Raw genomic sequence first — 20294 nt, forward strand, 5'->3', positions numbered from 1 at the left:
TTAATTTCCCACTACGAGTACAGTTACCGAGGTATATATTCCTGTGTTTAAAATTACAGAAAAACATTTAATAAGCTATTATAAACCTTCCCAGTTTACTGAAACAAAATCTTTACACTTCATAGCACATGGAATACAAAGGCCCAGAGAAACTATGAGGCTACCAGCATTCACCGTTAGTGTGGAGTAAATCAGATAGCAACTTCTGGAGTCCGCATATGCGCAGTTAAACGTGGAAATCTGGAAGTTGCTGTCCGAGTTACCCTGCTCCTCTAGGGTACAGGCTTCACTATAACAATAACTCATCAATAGACTCAGCATTGAAGTCCATGCAAAGATGTGAGTTGGTGTACTTACCCACTTGTTACCCACGCCAGTAAAAGTTAGGGTTGGTGCATTCAGCTATAAGTGATTTCTTTAATGGCATGATAAGTCTTAATTACTGCCAAACAATCTCCCTGGCATTGAATGTTTATTTTACAAGTGTAGAGTCTCATTCCTTCAGAATTTAACTATTGTTGGAAATTTTTTAAAACAACTTCTTTTAACTTTTTTTGTCTATTATCTCTCTCAATCCCATATTTTTCTGTTTTTATTTTGCATTCTGTACCAAGATCTTACACTGAATTAAATATTCTAACTTATACTTCCTGGTTTAGACTCTGCAGACTAGAAATTGGATATCCCTGTTTCTTTGGACGCAGGGGTCATGATACATGATCTTCTCTCACCTATTCAGATTGAGGGCACCACATACTTCTGGTATACCCACCTCATCTGAATGATAGGACCATTGGGTTGAGTGGCTCCCACGTTGCTCTTCTCTCCGAAACACTGCCTGCAATCCCGGGCTCTGCAGGGGCTGCCAGACAGCATTGTTAACAATCCACGTGGTTCAGCTAGCCTTTCCCCAATAAAGGCAGACTGCCTATTAAAGGGAAGCTGCACTGCTGAAGTGAAGGCTGCTGGTCAATCAACTGAGAAGATTGGAGGAAGCAGAACTGCACAGCACACAAGGGAGCATGCTCCCAGGTTTCGCAACACTGTCCTGAAGGCTCAGGTGATCTAGGTGGAGTCCAGGAAGGAGGCTATGTTTCCCTGAGTAGACAGGAAGCACTAATCTGAAGAGAGGGTTGGAGTAAATTGCCGGGTGTGGGAGAGTGGTCAATGTTCAGATTCTGATGCCAAGGACATGGCAGCAGTGCCAGAAAAAGTACAATAACCTCACATAGGTGAGCAAGGTGTGTGACTGCATCTTCACACTACATCTCATGCCCACCACACCAACAACCTCAATACACCCCAACCCCATCACCCACCCAGCAGCACTCTCTCACACTCAGAACTCACATCTTAACATTCACATACTGCACCTCACCCACACACACCTACCAATGCTACCAGCCTCGCACCCATTTTTCGCTGCCTCCACAGACTTCCAATTATTCAGCTATAGCAGGAACATCACCCAAGCACAGTGTCACACAATCACTGACACTCTGTCCTCTCTCTTGGAGCAGAAGGTTACACAGAACATCAGGGAGACCCAGAAAACCGGAGGGGGGCCTGCACAACTCCATTCCTGAGCCCCATCGAGGAGATGGGACTCCGATCATGGGTCTGAAAGCAACATAGCCCACGGCTCTGGTGCCATGGTGGCTGTCAGGATGACTGTAAGTGGCTGCCTTATGCCTCTTTTCAACTCCCGCCTCACCCTCATCCTGAAATGGGGCATCATGTGGAAGCTGCCCATGGAACTTCTGCTTTCTTTCTCACCAGCCCTTCCCTCACCCCAAACTTCCCCTTCTGCTTGTGTACTTTCAATATCCAAGACTTGGCACCTGGACAGCCTCAGCAGAGCCAGGAGGAAAAGCAGCAGCAACCCCTTGACAGTGATAAGGAGGCATCTTCACTTGATCTTACAATCCCAGTCACCAGCTCAGTTGCTGCCACTCTGCGAACTTTAGAGGCTAGTATAGAGTTGGAATCAGCACAGAGTCACTGGGCTAGTATAGAGTTGGAATCAGCACAGAGTCACTGGGCATGAGTGAGTTGCAGCCAGGCCAGGGGAAAAGATTAGCTTGTGTATCAGCTACTTGAGAGTGAGGCCACAGACAGGTTCTGCTGCATAGGGGACTCAGATAAAGACTTTGATGCAGTGGCATTCAGGAGAATGCTGATGACAGTGCACACTGAGATGCTCGGTGCACTGACAGACTTACCAGACAGCCTGTTGTCACTATCAAGGAGTATGCAGGAATCTGGCATCATCGTGGCACAGGGCAAGGTGCAGAGCTTGGACACCATCCTTTCCAGCGTGGAATTGGTGACCAGCTATATGACCAGCTGGTGGGCTGAGCTGCGATGTAGAGTCTGATGACTGTTGGCTCAGCTTCCACTGCAGCACAGGAAGAAGCCTCTCAAAGTGTCAGTGAGGCAGTGGAAACTCAGACTGAGGTCCTGAGATCCATACTTGCTGGCATGCCGACTCAGATTGCTGCCATAATTATTGTGGATCTCAGTTCTGAAAGGGGCATGCAGGCTATCAAAGCAGTCCAACAATCTGTCCTCTAGCAGATTACTAGAATTGCTGAGGCGCCGCCTGGGGGAGATGCTGGTAGCTCTGTGGAGGACAAACCTTATGCCCTCTCTCAGGGTGACAGCATTTGTCCTCACACCACTGCTACTTTGTCAGTGCCTTTGCTGTTTTCTGTCATCCAGCTCAGACTGCTGCCACCCATGCCACGGTGGTGCAGTCCAAAGCCCTGCCCTGAAGACTCAGAGCTGCTCGAAGGTGTCCTGTAAGGCCATCTGCAGTCTCCCCCACTGAAAGTCAGCCGCCTTCCACCAGCCACGCTGCAGCCAATGGGGGAGCACTGCAAAGGAGAACCTGGACAGACAAAGACACCCAGAAGACAGGCAGTAAAGGAGCACACAAGGGTGAATAGTTCATTGATGTTTATATAATTGAATGTGTTGTCAAAAGGTGTATTGTGAAGATTTTTGTTGGTGGCTTTTTTGTTGAATGTTGGCCAAGGGGGTGTGGGAGGCGAGCGGTGTGATGGGGAGTGTAAAAGGGATGTGATGGTGGTAAATGGTGGGATGAAGAAGTTGTTGATCTGGTAACGAAGGCTCACAATTCGCTTATGCACAGTCCGTCCACTTGGACCAGGACCAGGATGTCTCCTCCCTGCTTCCCCTGTGCCTTCCCCTCTCTTTCTCCCTCCTTGACTCCTTGGAGAGCTTTCCCTCTCTGCCTCCTCCTCGTACCTGGATCAGGTAATCCTCTCTCCTGCTTGGCTATATTCAGAAACTTATAAAGACAAACACATCCAAGAATGCCTCATGGTGCTTCCACCAACTCTGTCTGAGAAAATATTACTCAAAAACACCTCAATTGCAACTTACAGAGTGGCCTTTTAATTAGCACAGGTTCAGGCCCCAGCTTGCAGCAGAATGCCTGCCCGTTGGTGAGCGATGCAGGAATTTTTGGCCTGGACTTACATGGAATCCTGGTGTCACAGCAGCCGGTCGGGGTGCACGACATTAGGATTGCATCAATTCAAAGTCTTCAGGTGCATGTCTCCCCCAACAACACCATGTGGGTGGCGCAGAAAACGTCCAGTGACACATCGCAACCCCAGGAAGCTGAGGTAGGCCTCCATGGCACTGCTTGAGACAACGCTATGCAAATTAATTTCTAACTCTGCCTGTCTCACTGAGGTTTTTTCAATTGGATTGGTTGATGAGCCACACTGTTGCTTGTTCTGCTTTCACATGCCACTGATCTCCCACAGAGGGGCCCATGCTGAAAATGATCTTGAGCAACCTTAAGCTGTTACTCAAAAGCCAACAAAAATTATGTAGGCAGCTGTAAAAACTGTATATTTGGTCTCCTTACTTAAGGCAGGAGGTACTTTCGTTTATTTGATCGGGGGCTGTGGGCGTCGCTGGCTAGGCCAGCATTTATTGCCCATCCCTAATAGCCCTTGAGAAGATGCTGGTGAGCCGCCTTCTTGAACTGCCGCAGGTCTTGGGATGTAGGTACAGTGCTGTTTGGAAGAGAGTTCCAGGATTTTGACCCAGCGACAGCGAAGGAATGGCGATATAGTTCCAAGTCAGGATGGTATGTGGCTTGGAGGGGAACTTGCAGGTGGTGTTCCCACTCATCTGCTGCCCTTGTCCTTCTAGTTGAAAGAGGCCACGCGTTTGGAAGGTGCTGTGAAGAAGCCTTGGTGAGTTGCTTCAGTGCATCTTGCAGATGGTGGACACTGCTGCCACTGCACATTGGTGGTGGAGGGAGTGAATGTTGAAGGTGGTGGATGGGTGCCAATCAATCAGGCTGCTTTGTACTGGATGGTGTTGAGCTTCTTGAGTAATGTTGGAGCTGCACCCATCACACTCCCGACTTGTGCCTTGTAGATTGTGGACAGGCATTGGGGAGTCAGGAGGTGAGTTACTCACTGCAGAATTCCTAGTCTCTGACCTGTTCTTGTTGCCACAGTATTTATGTGGCTGGTCAAGTTCATTTTCTGATCAATGGTGACCGCCCAGGATGTTAATAGTGGGGGATTCAGCAATGGCAATGCCATAGAACGTAGAACGGGAGATGGTTAGATTCTCTCTTGTTTCAGATGATCATTGCCTGGCACTTGTGTGGCGCCAATGTTACTTGCCACTTATCAGCCCAAGCCTGGATATTGTCCAAGTTTTGCTGCATCTGGACACGGGCTTCTTCAGTATTTGAGGAGTTGCGAATGGTGCTGAACATGGTGCAATCATCAGCGAACATCCCCACTTCTGACCATATGATGGAGGGGAGGTCATTGATGAAGCAGCTGAAGATGGTTGGGCCTCGAACACTAGCCTGAGGAACTCCTGCAGTGATGTCCTGGGCTTGAGATCATTGACCTCCAACAACCACAACCATCTTCCTTTGTGCTAGGTATGACTCAGACTTGTGGAGAGTTTTCCCCCTGATTCCCATTGACTTCAGTTTTGCTAGGGCTCCTTGATGCCACACTCAGTTAAATGCTACCTTGATGTCAAGGGCAGTCACTCTCACCTCACCTGTGAAGTTCAGCTCTTTTGTCCATGTTTGGACCAAGGCTGTAATGAGGTCAGGAGCTGAGTGGCCCTGGTGGAACCCAAACTGAGCGTCATTGAGCAGGTTATTGCTGAGCAAGTGCCACTTGAAAGCACTATCGATGACCCCTTCTATCACTTTGCTAATGATCGGGTATAAACTGATAGGGCGGGAATTGGCCGGGTCAGATTTGTCCTGCTTTTTGTGCACAGGACATATCTGGGCAATTTTCCACATTGCCGGGTAGTTGCCAGTGTTGTAGCTGTACTGGAAGGGCTTGGCTAGGGGCGCAGCTAGTTATGGAGCACAAGTCTTCAGTACTATTGCCAGAATGTTGTCAGGGCCCATAGCCTTTGCAGTAACCAATGCCTTCAGTCGTTTCTTGATATCACATGGAGTGAATCAGATTGGCTGACGACTGGCATTTGTGATGCTGGGAACCTCAGGAGGAGGCCGAGATGGATCATCTACTCAGCACTTCTGGCTGAAGGTGGATGCAAATGCTTCTGCCTTGTCTTTTGCATTGAGGTGCTGGGCTCCCCCATCATTGAGGATAGGGATGTTTGTGGATGTTGTAAATAGTTTTTAAAGTTACGGTATGGCAGGTCAGTTTGGCCAAGTGGAATGTACATCCTGCAGTATGTGGGAAGTCATGGACGCACCACGTGTCCTAGGTGAACACATCTGCAGGAAGTGTCACCAGCTGCCAAAGTTTGAGCTCCGGTTTTCGAACTCGAGCAGCGGCTGGAGTCAGTGCTGTGCTTCCATGAGGCACAGGACTGTGTGAATAGCACATTTAGGGAGATGGTCACATGGTTAGAGAGGTTAGGAGCATGCAGGCAGAGAGGGAATGGGTGACTGCCAGACAGTCTAGCAGAACCAGGCAGGCAATACAGGAGTTCCCTGAGTCTATCTTATTTGCAAATCGGTTTCCCATTTTGGATACTGGTGAGGGCGATGGTTCCTCAGGGGAGTGCAGCTACAGCAAAATCCGTGGCACCACAGCTGGCTCAGCTGCACAGGAGGGGAGGAAAAGGAGCGGAAGAGCAATTGTGATAGGGGATTCAAAAGTCAGGGGATCAGACAGGCATTTCTGCAGCAGTAAACATGACTCCAGGATGATGTGTTGCCTCCCTGGTATCAGGGTCAAGGATGTCAAGGAGTGGCTACAGGATATCCTTCTGGGAGAGGGTGAGCAGCCAGAGGTCGGGGTCCACATTGGTACCAATGACATAGGTAGGAAGAGGGATGAGGTCCTGAAAGCAGATTTTAGGGAGTTAGGAAGTAAATTAAAAAGCAGGACCTCAAGAGCAGTAATATCAGGATTACTCCCAGTGTCATGTGCTGGTGAGCATAGGAATAGGAGGATTGATCGATCGAATATGAGGCTGGAGAATTGGTATAGGAGGGAGTGCATCAGATTTCTGAGGCATTGGGACGAGTTCTAGGGCAGCTGGGACCTGTACAGGATGGACAGGCTACACCTTAACAGGACCAGAACTAATATCCCTGCAGGGAGATTTGCTAGTGCTGTTGGGGAGGGTTTAAAGTAGCTTGTCAGGGGGATGGAACCTGAGGGGTAGCTCAAATTGGAAGGGAGTAAAGCTGGTAACAGGAGGTAGAAAAGTAGCAAGTGACATTAGAAGGCAGGCGAAACAAAGACAAGCATCAACTAGGTTTGGAATGCAGGATAATGTCCTGAAGACAAGATTAAGGGCACTCTACCTGAATGCACACTGCATTCGCAACAAGGTAGATGATTTAAAGGTACAAAAAGAGGTAAATGTGTATGATCTAATTGCCATTACGGAAACATGGCTATAGGGTGACCAAGACTGGGAACTGAATATTCAAGGATATTCGGCCTTTAGGAAGGACAGGCAAAATGGAAAAGGAGGTGGTGTTGCACTGATAATAAGGGATGGGATCAGTACATTAGTAAGGGGGGAATCTCAGATCGGAAGAACAAAATGTGGAATCCTTTTGGGTGAAGCTAAGAAACAGCAAGGGGCAGCAAACATTAGTAGGAGTTGTTTATAGGCCACCAAACAGTAATGGTAGTGTGGGGCATGGTATTAATCCAGAAATTAGAGAAGCATGTAGCATGGGTAATACAGTAATTATGGGTGACTTAAATCTGCACATAGACTGGATAAATCTAATGAGCACTAATGCTGTGGAGGACGAGTTTCTGGAATGTGTTCGGGATGGTTTCCGAGAGTAGTATGTTGAGGAACTAACTAGAGAGCAGGCTATTTTAGATCTAGTATTATGTAATGAGAAAGGGATAATTAATAATCTTGTTGTAAAAGAACCTTTAGGGATGAGTGACCATAATATGATAGAATTTTACATTATGTTTGAAAGTGAGATCATTCAATCTGAAGCCAGGGTATTAAATTTGAATAAACGAAATTATGAAGGTATGAAGGGCCAACTGGCTGAGATAGATTGGGAAAATACATTAAAAGTTATGAAAGTGCATAGACAATGGATGGTCTTTAAAGAATTATTACATAGTTTACAGCAACTATACATTCCTTCAAGGCACAGAAACCCAAAAAGTAGAGGCAGTCAAAAAATGAGTCCATTACAAGCAGAGTCAGGAGAATTGATAATGGGGAATAAAGAAATGGCAGGGAAGCTAAATGATTATTTTGTGTCTGACTTCACTGAGGAAGATACAAGAAATCTCCCAGAATTAGTGATCCAAGGGACAAGGGAGAATGAGGGAATGAATATTAGTATGAGATTGTAATGGAGAAATTAATGGGGCTAAAAGTTGATAAGTCCCCAGGACCTGATATTCTACATCCCAAATTGTTGAAAGAGGTAGCTATTGAGATAGTGGATGCATTGGTGATCATCTTCCAAAATTCTATAGATTCTAGAACGGTTCCTGAAGATTGGAAGGTAGCAAATGTCAGCCCACTATTTAAGAAGGGAGGGAAAGAGAAAACAGGGAACTACAGACCCATTAGCCTTAAATCAGTAGTAGGGAAAATGCTAGAATCGATTCTAAAGGATATGACACTTGGATAATAATGATCTGATTGGGCATAGTCAACATGGATTTATGAATGGGAAATCATTTTTGACGAATCTGTTGGAGTTTTTTGAGGATGTTACTAACAGAATTGATAAAGGGGAGTCAGTGGATGTAGTATACTTGGATTTTCAGAAAGCTTTTGATAAAACCCCCCACAGGAGGTTGGTTAGCAAAATTAAAGCACATGGGATGGGATGTAATATACTGGCATAAATTAAGGGTTGGTTATCAGGCAGAAAACAGAGAGTAGGAATAAACAGGTCATTCTTGCGTTGGCAGGCTGTAACTAGTGGGGTACCGCAAGGATCAGTACTTGGGTCCCAGCTCTTCACAATATATATCAATGATTTGGATGTGAGGACCAAATGTAATATTTCCAAGTTCACAGACGACACAAAACCAGATGCTAATGTGTGTTGTGAGGAAGATGCAAAGTGGCTTCAAGAGGATTTGGACAGACTTAGGGAGTGGGCAAGAAATTGGCAGATGGAATATAATGTGGAAAAATGTGAGGTTATCCATTTTGGTAGGAGGAATAGATGTGCAGAGTATTTCTTAAATGGTAAGAGATTAGAAAGTGTAGATATACAAAGGGACCTGGGTGTCCTCATCAATAAGTCACTGAAAGCTAACATTCAGGTGCAGCAAGCAATTAAGAAGGCTAATGGTCTGTTAGCCTTTATCACAAGAGGATTTGAGTACAGGAGTAGTGAAGTCTTACTTCAATTCTATAGAACCTTGGTTAGATCGCACCTGGAGTACTGTGTGCAGTTTAGGTTCCCTTAGCTTTCTTCTTTGGCCTCCTTATCTCGAGAGACAATGGGTAAGCGCCTGGAGGTGGTCAGTGGTGTGTGGAGCAGCGCCTGGAGTGGCTATAAAGGCCAATTCTAGAGTGACAGGCTCTTCCACAGGTGCTGCAGAAAAATTTGTTGGTCGGGGCTGTTACACAGTTGGCTCTCCCCTTGCGCTTTTGTCTTTTTTCCTGCCAACTGCTAAGTCTCTACGACTCGCCACACTTTAGCCCCACCTTTATGGCTGCCCACCAGCTCTGGCAAACGCTGGCAACTGACTCCCACGACTTGTGATCAATGTCACAGGACTTCTTGTCACGTTTGCAGACGTCTTTAAAGCGGAGACGGCCGGTGGGTCTGATACCAGTGGCGAGCTCGCTGTACAATGTGTCTTTGGGGATCCTGCCATCTTCCATGCGGCTCACATGGCCAAGCCATCTCAAGCGCCGCCGACTCAGTAGTTTGTATATGCTGGGGATGTTGGCCGCCTCGAGGACTTCTGTGTTGGAGATACGGTCCTGCCACCTGATGCCAAGTACTCTCCGGAGGCAGCGAAGATGGAATGAATTGAGACGTCGCTCTTGGCTGACATACATTGTCCAGGCCTCTCTGCCATAGAGCAAGGTACTGAGGACACAGGCTTGATACACTCGGACTTTTGTGTTCCGTGTCAGTGCGCCATTTTCCCACACTCTCTTGGCCAGTCTGGACATAGCAATGGAAGCCTTTCCCATGCGCTTGTTGATTTCTGCATCTAGAGACAGGTCACTGGTGATAGTTGAACCTAGGTAGGTGAACTCTTGAACCACTTCCAGAGAGTGGTCGCCAATATTGATGGATGGAGCATTTCTGACGTCCTGTCCCATGATGTTCGTTTTCTTGAGGCTAATGGTTAGGCCAAATTCGTTGCAGGCAGCCGCAAACCTGTCGATGAGACTCTGCAGACATTCTTCAGTGTGAGATGTTAAAGCAGCATTGTCAGCAAAGAGGAGTTCCCTGATGAGGACTTTCCGTACTTTGGACTTCGCTCTTAGACTGGCAAGATTGAACAAACTGCCCCCTGATCTTGTGTGGAGGAAAATTCCTTCTTCTGAAGACTTGAACGCGTGTGAGAGCAGCAGGGAGAAAAAAATCCCAAAAGGTGTGGGTGCGAGAACACAGCCCTGTTTCACGCCATTCAGGATAGGAAAGGGGTCTGATGAGGTGCCGTTATGTTGAATTGTGCCTTTCATATTGTCATGGAATGAGGTGATGATACTGAATAGCGTTGGTGGACATCCAATCTTTTCTAGCAGTCTGAAGAGACCACGTCTGCTGACGAGGTCAAAGGCTTTAGTCAGATCAATGAAAGCAATGTAGAGAGGCATCTGTTGTTCGCGGCATTTCTCCTGTACCTCAGGGAGCAGTGCCTCAGGACATGCGCGATGCCAATATCATCACCCTCTATAAAAACAAAGGTGACCGCGGTGACTGCAACAACTACCGTGGAATCTCCCTGCTCAGCATAGTGGGGAAAGTCTTTGCTCGAGTCACTTTAAACAGGCTCCAGAAGCTGGCCGAGCGCGTCTACCCTGAGGCACAGTGTGGCTTTCGTGCAGAGAGATCGACCATTGACATGCTGTTCTCCCTTCGTCAGATACAGGAGAAAAGCCGCGAACAACAGATGCCCCTCTACATTGCTTTCTTTGATCTCACCAAAGCCTTTGACCTCGTCAGCAGACGTGGTCTCTTCAGACTACTAGAAAAGATTGGATGCCCACCAAAGCTACTAAAGCCTTAGCTTCGGAAGGATATTATTGCCATAGAGGGAGTGCAACGAAGATTCACCAGACTTATTCCTAGGGTAGCGGGACTGTCCTATGAAGAGAGATTGGGGAAACTGGGCCTGTATTCTCTAGAGTTTCAAAGAATGAGAGGCGATCTCATTGAAACCTACAAAATATTTAAAGGGATAGACAGGGTAGATGCAGGACAGATGTTTCCCCTGGTTGGGGAGTCTAGAACCAAGGGACACAATTTCAAAATAAGGGGGAAGCCACTTAGGACAGAGATGAGGAGAAATTTCTTTATTCAGAGGATTGTGAATCTTTGGAATTCTCTACCCCAGAGGGCCCCAGAAGCTCAGTCATTGACTATGTTTAAAGTAGAGATTGACAGATTCTGAAATACCAATTACATAAAGGGATATGGGAATAGTGTGGGAAAAAGGTATTGAAGTGGATGATCGTATTGAATGGCAGAGCAGGCTCAATGAGTTGAATGGCTTACTCCTGCCCCTATGTTCCTATGCTCCTCCTCATGTCAGTTGTTTAATTGTCTACCACCATTCACGACTGGATGTGGCAGGACTACAGTGCTTAGATCTGATCCATTGGTTGTGGGATCGCTGAGCCCTGTCTATTGCATGCTGCTTCCATTGTGTTGCATGCAAGTCGTCCTGTGTTGTCGCTTCATCAGGCTGACAGCTCATTTTTAGGTATGCCTGGTGTTGCTCCTGGCATGCACTCCTGCACTATTCATTGAACCTTAGAAGAAGTACAACAAAGGTTCACTTGAGGGATGAGGGATTGTCCTATGAGGATAGATTGAGTAGACTCGGCCTATATTTCCTAGATTTTAGAAGAATGAGAGGTGGTCTCATTGAAACATATAAAATTCTTAAGGAGCTTGACTGGGTAGATGCTGGAAGGATATTTCCCCTGGCTGGGGAGTCTAGAATTAGGGATCACAGTCTCAGAATAAGGGGTTGGTCATTTAGGGCTGAGGTAAAGGAGAAATTTCTTCACTCAAAAGGTTGTGAATCTTTGGAATGCTCTACCCCCAAGAACTGTGAAAGCTCAGTTGTTGAGTATATTCAAGATAGAGATCGATAGATTTTTGGATATGAAGGCAATCGAGGGATATGGGGATGGTGCAGAAGGTGGAGATGAGGTAGAAGATCAGCCATGATCTTATTGAATGGTAGAGCAGGTTTGAAGAGCCAAATTGCCTATTCTGCTCCCAGTTCTTATTTTCTTATGTAAATGTAATGAATGGTGAGCACTGTTCCTTCACTGCTGACTGGCAAATCCTAGCCATTGTCAGGAATGTGGATAGGGTCCAAAACTTTGGCCATCTGTCTTGTTCACCAGATGTAATGCACCCCACATTATTATAATTGTAGATAAAGATGTATAACAGATGTAGATAGGCTTGAAGGATTCTCTCACCCATAAAATATTTTATAAATATGAAGTATAAAGTGTAATAATTTAAAAAGATTATACCATTCCTAGTATAGTATGACATAAAATTTCATTTATAATATATTGTAACACATCTCTCTTAATAGTATGGCTTAAACTGTGCATGGTGGTATTGAAGTAGATTATAACCCTAGCTTCTTTTTGTGACTATCCTGATCAGGAGTACTCCCCAGATCACAGTCACTTAAAGGTTGAGAAAGGCAGATCTCACAGACACTTGAATGGTTTGAAGAACTGATCTAACTCTCTCCAAAGGAAAGGAACCAGCTGAGAATATTACTGTCCTCCAGATAACCTTATTAACAAGTTTTAGTCAGATTACAACAACCCAGATATTATAAGCCTCCAGGTATCTCTCCTCAATAATGTACTCCTCCACTAAAGAGAGTACAGAGATGGGTTCTCGAGTTCAGATACAGAAGAATATATGAGACAATATATTTTTCTATATTATTTAAAAGTTTATTAAAGAACTGAGCATGCAATTCACACTTTGATGAGTAAAATAATCGCAACGTTCATAGTTCCAGGAAATGAAAGTATAATCTTATTCCTAGTAGAGAATCCAAGTTTTAACTCTAAATAATGTTACAGTAAAATATTTAAGATATCCATCAACATTTAAAACAGCATTTACCTTTAATCCCTGAATCGAAAACTACAGAGTTTAGCGAGATACCTCTATCCCAATTAAAGGGAGAACCATCGTCACTGCACCAGGTAGCGCGTACCTTTGCCGTGAGAAAGGCTGGATTGAATCCAACAATTCTAAAGATCCACTGTGTGGTTCCAATATTTATACTGTTTCTAAGCTGCATAACTAGTTTTTTTATGTGTGGGGATGTTACCTCTCTTGCAAGTAGATTCGTCCCCTTCTATTTCCCAAGTAAGGCTGTATAACTGTTTATTTCTAGTTAAGATCCCACCTTCTTTGATTTCTAAGAAAAAAATTAGACCAGCAGCAAGCTGAGAGCCTCTCATGGTGGTCAATTCCCTTAGTCATCTAACTGTGTTTCAAGATTATAATTCAGTTTCTTGGTTGGTCAGTTTTGTCAAAATTTCAGTTGACTGTCGTTAAGGGCTGTCCACATAAGACTATCTTATCAACTATTGCACTGTGGTACCTTATGTGATCGGTTGCAAAATGTGTTATCAATGTTTTACTGTGTGATGAAGTTTGAGTCTTTTGAGGAATGAATTTTTCTTATCAAAAGCCACCTCTATGCTCTAAGATGAGGCAAGCCCTTCACCATAGGGGCATGTCCAGAGGCATTCCACTGAATTTCTTTTAACCTTTTAGGAAGATGAACCCTGGTTTTAATTTTTTAATCCCTAATGCATAGGAAAATAACTTTTTAATCTTATACCCCCTTATTATAACCGGATTCCTTCACAGTACATACTAAAAGAAAGAACTTTTATTTATATAGCACCTTTCATGACCTTAAGACCTCCTAAATTGCTTTACAGCTGATGTAGCACTTTTTGAAGTGTAATCATTATTGTAATGTAGGAAACAACTAAAATTGCACACAGCAAGCTCCCACAAACAACAATGAGATAATGACCTGATATTCATTTTTAATGATGCTCTTTGAGAGATAGATATTGGCCAGGAAACTAGGAAGAACTCATATGCACTTCCACCTGAGAGGGCAGATGGGACCTTGGTTTAACGCCTTATCCAGAAGGTCGCACCTCTGACAGTTCAGGACAGTAATTGATATAAAAATACCGTATCTGAAACTGAAGGTAATGATAATTTGGTTCGTCAATTTACCTAGAGTGGAGATAAATAAAAATTAAACATCTGAAATATTCTTTAAAATTCTTCTTTTTAGTACAAAATGCCAGAGAGAAAAAATATGACTGTCATATTTACATTAGATGTTGATTAACAAACTAGAAAATATGAATAAAATCACAGAATCATAGAAAGTTTACAGCACAGAAAGAAGCCACATCATGTCTGTGCCAGCCGAAAAACGTTCCATCCATTCTAATCCCACCTTCCAGCATTTGGTCCGTAGCCCTACAGATTGCGGTACTTGAGATGCATATCCAGACTTTGTTTGAATGAGTTGAGGGTTTCTGCCTCAACTACCCTTTCAGGCAGTGAGTTCCAGACCCCCACCACCCTCTGGATGAAAAAACTTTTCCTGATCTCCCCTCTAATCCTTCCACCAATCACTTTAAATCTATGCCCCCTAGTCACTGACCTCTCTGCTAAGGTAAATAGGCCCTCCACATCAACTCTATCCAGGCCCCTCACAATTTTGTACATCTCAATCAAATCTCCTCTCAGCCTTCTCTGTTCTAAGGAAAACAACCCCAGCCTTTCCAATCTTTCCCCATAGCTGCATTTTTCCAGTCTCGGCAACATCCTTGAAAATCTCCTCTGTACCCTCTCTAGTGCAATTACATCCTTTCTGTAATGAGGGGACCAGAACTGCGCACAGTACTCAAGTTATGGCCTTACCAATGACTTATACAGTTCCAGCATAACCTCCCTGCTCATATATTCTATACCTTGGCTAATAAAGGGAAGGATTCCATTTGCCTTCTTAACCACCTTATCGACCTGTCCTGCTACCTTCAGGGATCTGTGGACATTCACTCCAAGGTCCGTCACTTCCTTTATACCTCTCAGTATTTTCCCATTAATCTTTTATTCCTTTGCCTCGTGTGACTTCCCCAAATGCATCACCTGATACTTCTCCGGGTTGAATTCCATTCACCACTTTTCTGCCCATCTGATCAGATCACCAATATCTTCCTGCAGCCTACAGTTATCCTCCTTGCTATCTACCATACGGCTAATCTTTGTGTCATCTGCAGTTCTACAATACTGTTGCACTCAAGATGAACTTACTTTTGCACAACCCAGAATCAAAACTATTAATACTCTGGTTATTAATGCACTATAAATGTATGAAATCATGCCAAAATTGTACTTGTTTACATAAAGAGGATTCTATAATAGTAACTAGAATGTACATTCAATGTTAAAAGTGTACTAAATAAATGGTTTTGCATTGAACAGATATTCCTGGAATGAGGTTGACTGCATTCCTAAAGAATGCCTGCAATTCATGCAAAATGATCATGAGCCTGATCATACCATATTTTTTCTCTGTGCTGGATGCCCATATTACCCTCTTTATTCGTTCATGAACTTCTCTAAAGGCAGCACTGTGTTTTGAAAATAAGGTACGTTGTTACACAGCAGCTATGTACCATTTTCTCAGAGATGACAAGTGGTTTTGGCAGCACACCAATACAAAAATGCTGTGAAGTCAGCTTCAGAGTGTTCCTGCAGTTTGTTCAATCTCCTGGACACTTTTTTAATGTGTTACTGAGTATCGTAAAATTAGGTAGAAAAAAATAACTCTGTCATCTCTGATCGCCTAACATTAAAACATAGCCACCTAAAAAACAGAGCTCTTTGCCTGCGTATAAGCATGCATGCCAAATGCTCTCTCCGAATGACCAGGCCTGCTGTATGACGGTGGTCTTGCCAGCTGGGCTTCATACTTCACACTACTGATTTCACAGCAGCAGTGTAGCATAATTATTAGATATTCCCTAAAATTACTTCACATCCATTGCAAACTCACAAAGCAAAAACAGAAGAAAGTTTAGGAGGAAATATTATAAATTTAATGGTCGATGCTTTTTTTATACACAGAGCAGTGCCACTATTAACATTCCCAATAACTAATGAGTGAGCTCTTGTGCATTGGTCTTACTCTACTTAATATGTTTTCTCAGGGTTGCCTTAAATATTCTTGAGAGTACAAATAAGTGTTACTTTCCAAAAGGTTCATATTTATTTCTAAAGTATTGTAATTTAGTTACTTGGAAAGGATAATTTAATAAGAAGCTGCTCTGTGGAAAGACCAGGAGAAGCATGTTCTCCTTGTTTGTTTAAAATACCATCTACTCATTCTATTGCCAAGAAAAACAAGGCAATTATATGTTTATTGAAATTTAAGCTCTCATGTCAAAAGCTGAAATCACAATTTTTTCTGAACAAACAATACATTAAAAGTCTCTCTCTCTCATATAATACAGGAAATTTAAACAAGTACTGAAGACAAATGAAAATAACCACATAACAATAATTTTCACCAGTTCATGTTAAATAGACATATATTTCTGTAAATATTAAATAATCAGTAAATACTATTAAGTTGAAAGGCAACCTTACAAAGATTGTAAATACTTAATCTTCCAGATTAGAATGTTTGTGACAAGAAAATAAAAAAGCACATTAGAAAACAGAGAGCTTCTAGTCAGTACCAAGTATTGACATCAACGAAACTCATGGCCTTCTCTTATGTCCTAGCAGGACATATAATTTGTGCAGCTTCATTTTGATGCCTGCTCATGTTCTGTATCACATAGTCACTTTCTTTGTCATGTTTATATTCCTTCTGATTTTTCTTTCTGTTGTTTCTTCTGTTGTTACATTACTTTCAACATGTTTGGAAAATATGCACTTTGAGTCCATCCTTTAGAGAAAGAATTAGAATTAGAATTAGAATATTACAGCGCAGTACAGGCCCTTCGGCCCTCGATGTTGCGCCGATCATCTGACCTACACTATTCCATTTACATCCATATGTCTATCCAATGACCACTTAAATGCCCTTAAAGCTTGCAAACTGCTGGTCTGAACATCAGAAATAAGATTTAAAAAGCAAGTGATGTGAACATACAGAGGAAAATGGTACCTAACATATTTTGAATGCATCACAAGGAATTTAAACACCAAATTTTAGAAACATTACTCATTCTGCATTATTAAAAATGCATTTCTGGATCTTTCTTTCCTACTTCGGAAAACTTCCATGAAAAAGGGTGAAGTATATAGCTTACCGTTCCTTTTATATGTGTTGGCCAATATTTCACTGTCAATCAGTTGTATGTGCTGCAACTTTTATATAAAGGAAATCTGTTGCTTTGCAAAATATTGCTGTTTCTATAGATATCTGTATTAGAAAAGTTTAGCAAAGTTGTTATATTTGTTCCCCCAAGTAGATAGTAAAATATTACTGACAGGTCAATGAAATGGCAATTCTGTGTGTGAGAGGGGGGTGGGGGGGGGGGGTGTTGAATAATTTTCTATTATCATACTTTGTCAACTCAATAATCCTCTGATCTACTTCACCAATACCATTATATCTACTTGGAGGAAAGGACCATGACAATAGGGTTTTAATTATGCTAATATCTGTTGAGATATTCCAAAGAAGGTTATAGATTTATCGCGGTTAGTCGTGAATTCATCTATGAAAGGACCAAAAAGATTTTTTCCCCATTTTGCTATCCCTCATATAATCATTTTTATAGGACAATTTTCAGGAAACTCAAAGAAAATCAGCACAAATACATTCAATAAAATTTGAAATGCGAGGGCAAAAGATGGATAAGCCCTGAAATATTACATGTGCAAATGTATTAATATATTATATAGTATATCGCAATGTCTAGTGAGGACACTTAGATACCAACTGTAGCAAAAGTAAACTTAAGACAGTTTGGAAAGGGCAATATAGTATTTACAAGATATTGTCATCTAACATTTGCCAGAGGGACTGTTGTTTGAAAGCCGTATTGTTTACAACAATAAACTTCAGCAGAGATCAGCATCACCACAGGGAAGAATTTTACCTAAGAAATATTTATAGTTATATTGAAAAAGTAAAAATAGCACCAAGTCAAATTTCATATATTTATGAATTAAAATTGGACATGGTTATAGATTTGGATAAATACTTGAAGCAGAAAAAATCAGGGCTATGGGGAAGAGGCAGAGAGTGAGATTAATTGGATAGCTCTTTGCAAGAGTACGATGGGCAGCATTGCCTCCTTCTGTGCTATGATGTACTTGGAGAGAAGGCAATTAATATTTCCCTCCCCAGTTCAATGGAACGTGTTTGCGTTGATTTTCTTTAGATTCCTTACAAAATGTCCTATTAAAAGTGAGGGAGAAAACAAATTCTTTTTGAGCTTTTATAGATTGATTCGCCACTGACCGTGATAAATCTATAACTGTTTCTTCTTTGAGATATTTCAACATCATTAAAACACAATCTTTAAATGTCACATTTGGGAAAAAGGGACATCTCAAAATCATGTAACCCATCTCGGACACCCTTTCTCATTCTCTCTCAAACACGTACAGACATATTGATGCTTGAAGTATGGGGACCAATATAACTGCTGAGACTGATATCAAAAGCAAGTATTTTGTTTGCTCGTTCTACACAATCACTTCAATTTTGGATCACTTGCTCCTGCAATTGGATAATCTCACTGATCCAACTGAAATCAACAGGCACATTCCCATAGGCGCTCAACAAAACATTTACATTATAGCTGGACCGCGGCGATAGCACGGTTCCCAGGCACTCTCTGTAGTGTAACTCTCGCCTCAATGAATTGCTCTGCGGTTAGCATAGTGAAGGGATAAATCCCACCAAACTAATTATTTCAGAGATAATGGATTCTGTTTCGCCATCATAGTGAGATACTGCACCTTGACTGGTGTGAAGTCAGGTCTAATGTCGCCACTTGTAAAAATCGATCTCTTCATAAGAGAATGTAAAATCAATGTCACAATTAAAATGCATTGAAGGGAGAGTCGCCGTGAAAGTAAAAAGCCAACAAAGCTGTTTCAATTTTTCACTCTAATTGTGGACAAATCCCTTTTCCTACTGCAACACTCTTTCCCACTCACCCTGAACCCACCCACCATCCCCGCCAGCAGTGCCTGCAGCAACCCCCGCTCACTGTGAAGTTTCGAACAGAGTAGATGCGAGAAATGTCTACGTTAAAAATGGGAAACATCTGAATGCACTGCCTGAAAGAGTGGTAGAAGAGGATTAAATAGTAATAGGAATTGGATAAATACTGGAAGGGGGACTTTATTACCCGGCTATGGGGAAAGAGCAGGGGAGTGGGAATAATTAGATCGTCTTTCAAATAACCAACAGAGGCACAATGGGTCGAATGGCCTCCTTCTGTACTGTACCGTTCTCTGATTCTATCAGCAACATCCTGTCCCAGCTGGATTCACAGTTAACCAGATGATCCGACAATCAGAGAAATGATTTCAATCTTATATCTGCTGCTAAGATTTCAGGGAATAATAACGGGTGGTCTCGGGATGTAAATACAGCGAGTATCTCACCATGGGGAACCTGGGCAACACATTACTTAACAAAAAAAGATTAGCATCGTCCTGGTCAAACAAAATGCTTAAAAAAAAACAAGCTAACACTTAAATTAGGAAATACGTTAGTAACGAAAAGACGACCACATAAAAAGTGCTGGACTCACCGGCGTTCCTCAATTTCTTGTTCCTGTAAACTGACAAGATGACGAGTAGATTCCCCAAGATATCGATCATGATGGTAAATATGAGAAGTCCTGCCAGGGTGTTTGCCACCCAAGGTGGGCGATCGAGAATGAACGGTGCAGGGACCGGACTCGAACGGTTCAAACAGCTAATATTCATTTTCGTTGGATTTGACTTGGTACCAGCTGAGGAGGGAAATAATCAACCATCCGATTCAAAACCAGTCCGGCTAAAACTTCAACCTGGTCACCAGTGATGAAATTGACCAATGCAATCGACATCTGGACCCAGAATGGTGAAAGTTTCATTTCTTTAAATTGTAGCGATCGAACGTTTTTGAACCTGCTAATCTGTCGGACGCAGGACTTTTATATCACTCGGTCTCCCCATCACACTGCTAGTTTGTGGCAATTCTGTGTTCGCGGCCCCTCTTTGATCATGTGACGAGGGTTTGCACCGAGCCATGCAAGAATACCGCCCCTGTGTGGTGGACAAACGAAGCTGTGATTCATTACACTGCTGCCTGGTTAAAACCGAGCAGCTCAGCATTTCCCAGTCAATCGCCTTTTCAAGTTATTTGACTGTTCATTCATTCATCCATGCAGCCACACATGTGCGGTCATTCCACTGCCACTCGCTCAATCCTGCCCATTATTTCTATCTATTTAAATGCCTAATTACTTTATTCGATTATTCATTCGCATGTTCCTTTTCTTTTCCTTGACTGAGTTGTCAGTTTTATGGTTTGCAGACCTTT

At 43.0% G+C, this 20294-nt stretch overlaps 1 protein-coding gene across 1 annotated transcript in view; it reads right to left on the reverse strand.

Moving 5' to 3' along the window:
- The window catches only part of LOC137371592 (melatonin receptor type 1A-like), a 92241-nt gene extending 72292 nt beyond the window's left edge, over positions 1–19949 (reverse strand). Inside the window, exon 1 of the mRNA XM_068034430.1 lies at positions 19519–19949. Within this exon, the coding sequence (XP_067890531.1) occupies positions 19519–19696 (178 nt within the window). The 5' untranslated portion in view covers positions 19697–19949. The remainder of the gene's footprint in view (positions 1–19518) is intronic.
- Between the last annotated feature and the right edge of the window lie 345 nt (positions 19950–20294).

This window comes from Heterodontus francisci, chromosome 1 (assembly GCF_036365525.1).
Source record: "Heterodontus francisci isolate sHetFra1 chromosome 1, sHetFra1.hap1, whole genome shotgun sequence".
In the NCBI taxonomy this organism is placed as follows: Eukaryota; Metazoa; Chordata; class Chondrichthyes; order Heterodontiformes; family Heterodontidae; genus Heterodontus; species Heterodontus francisci.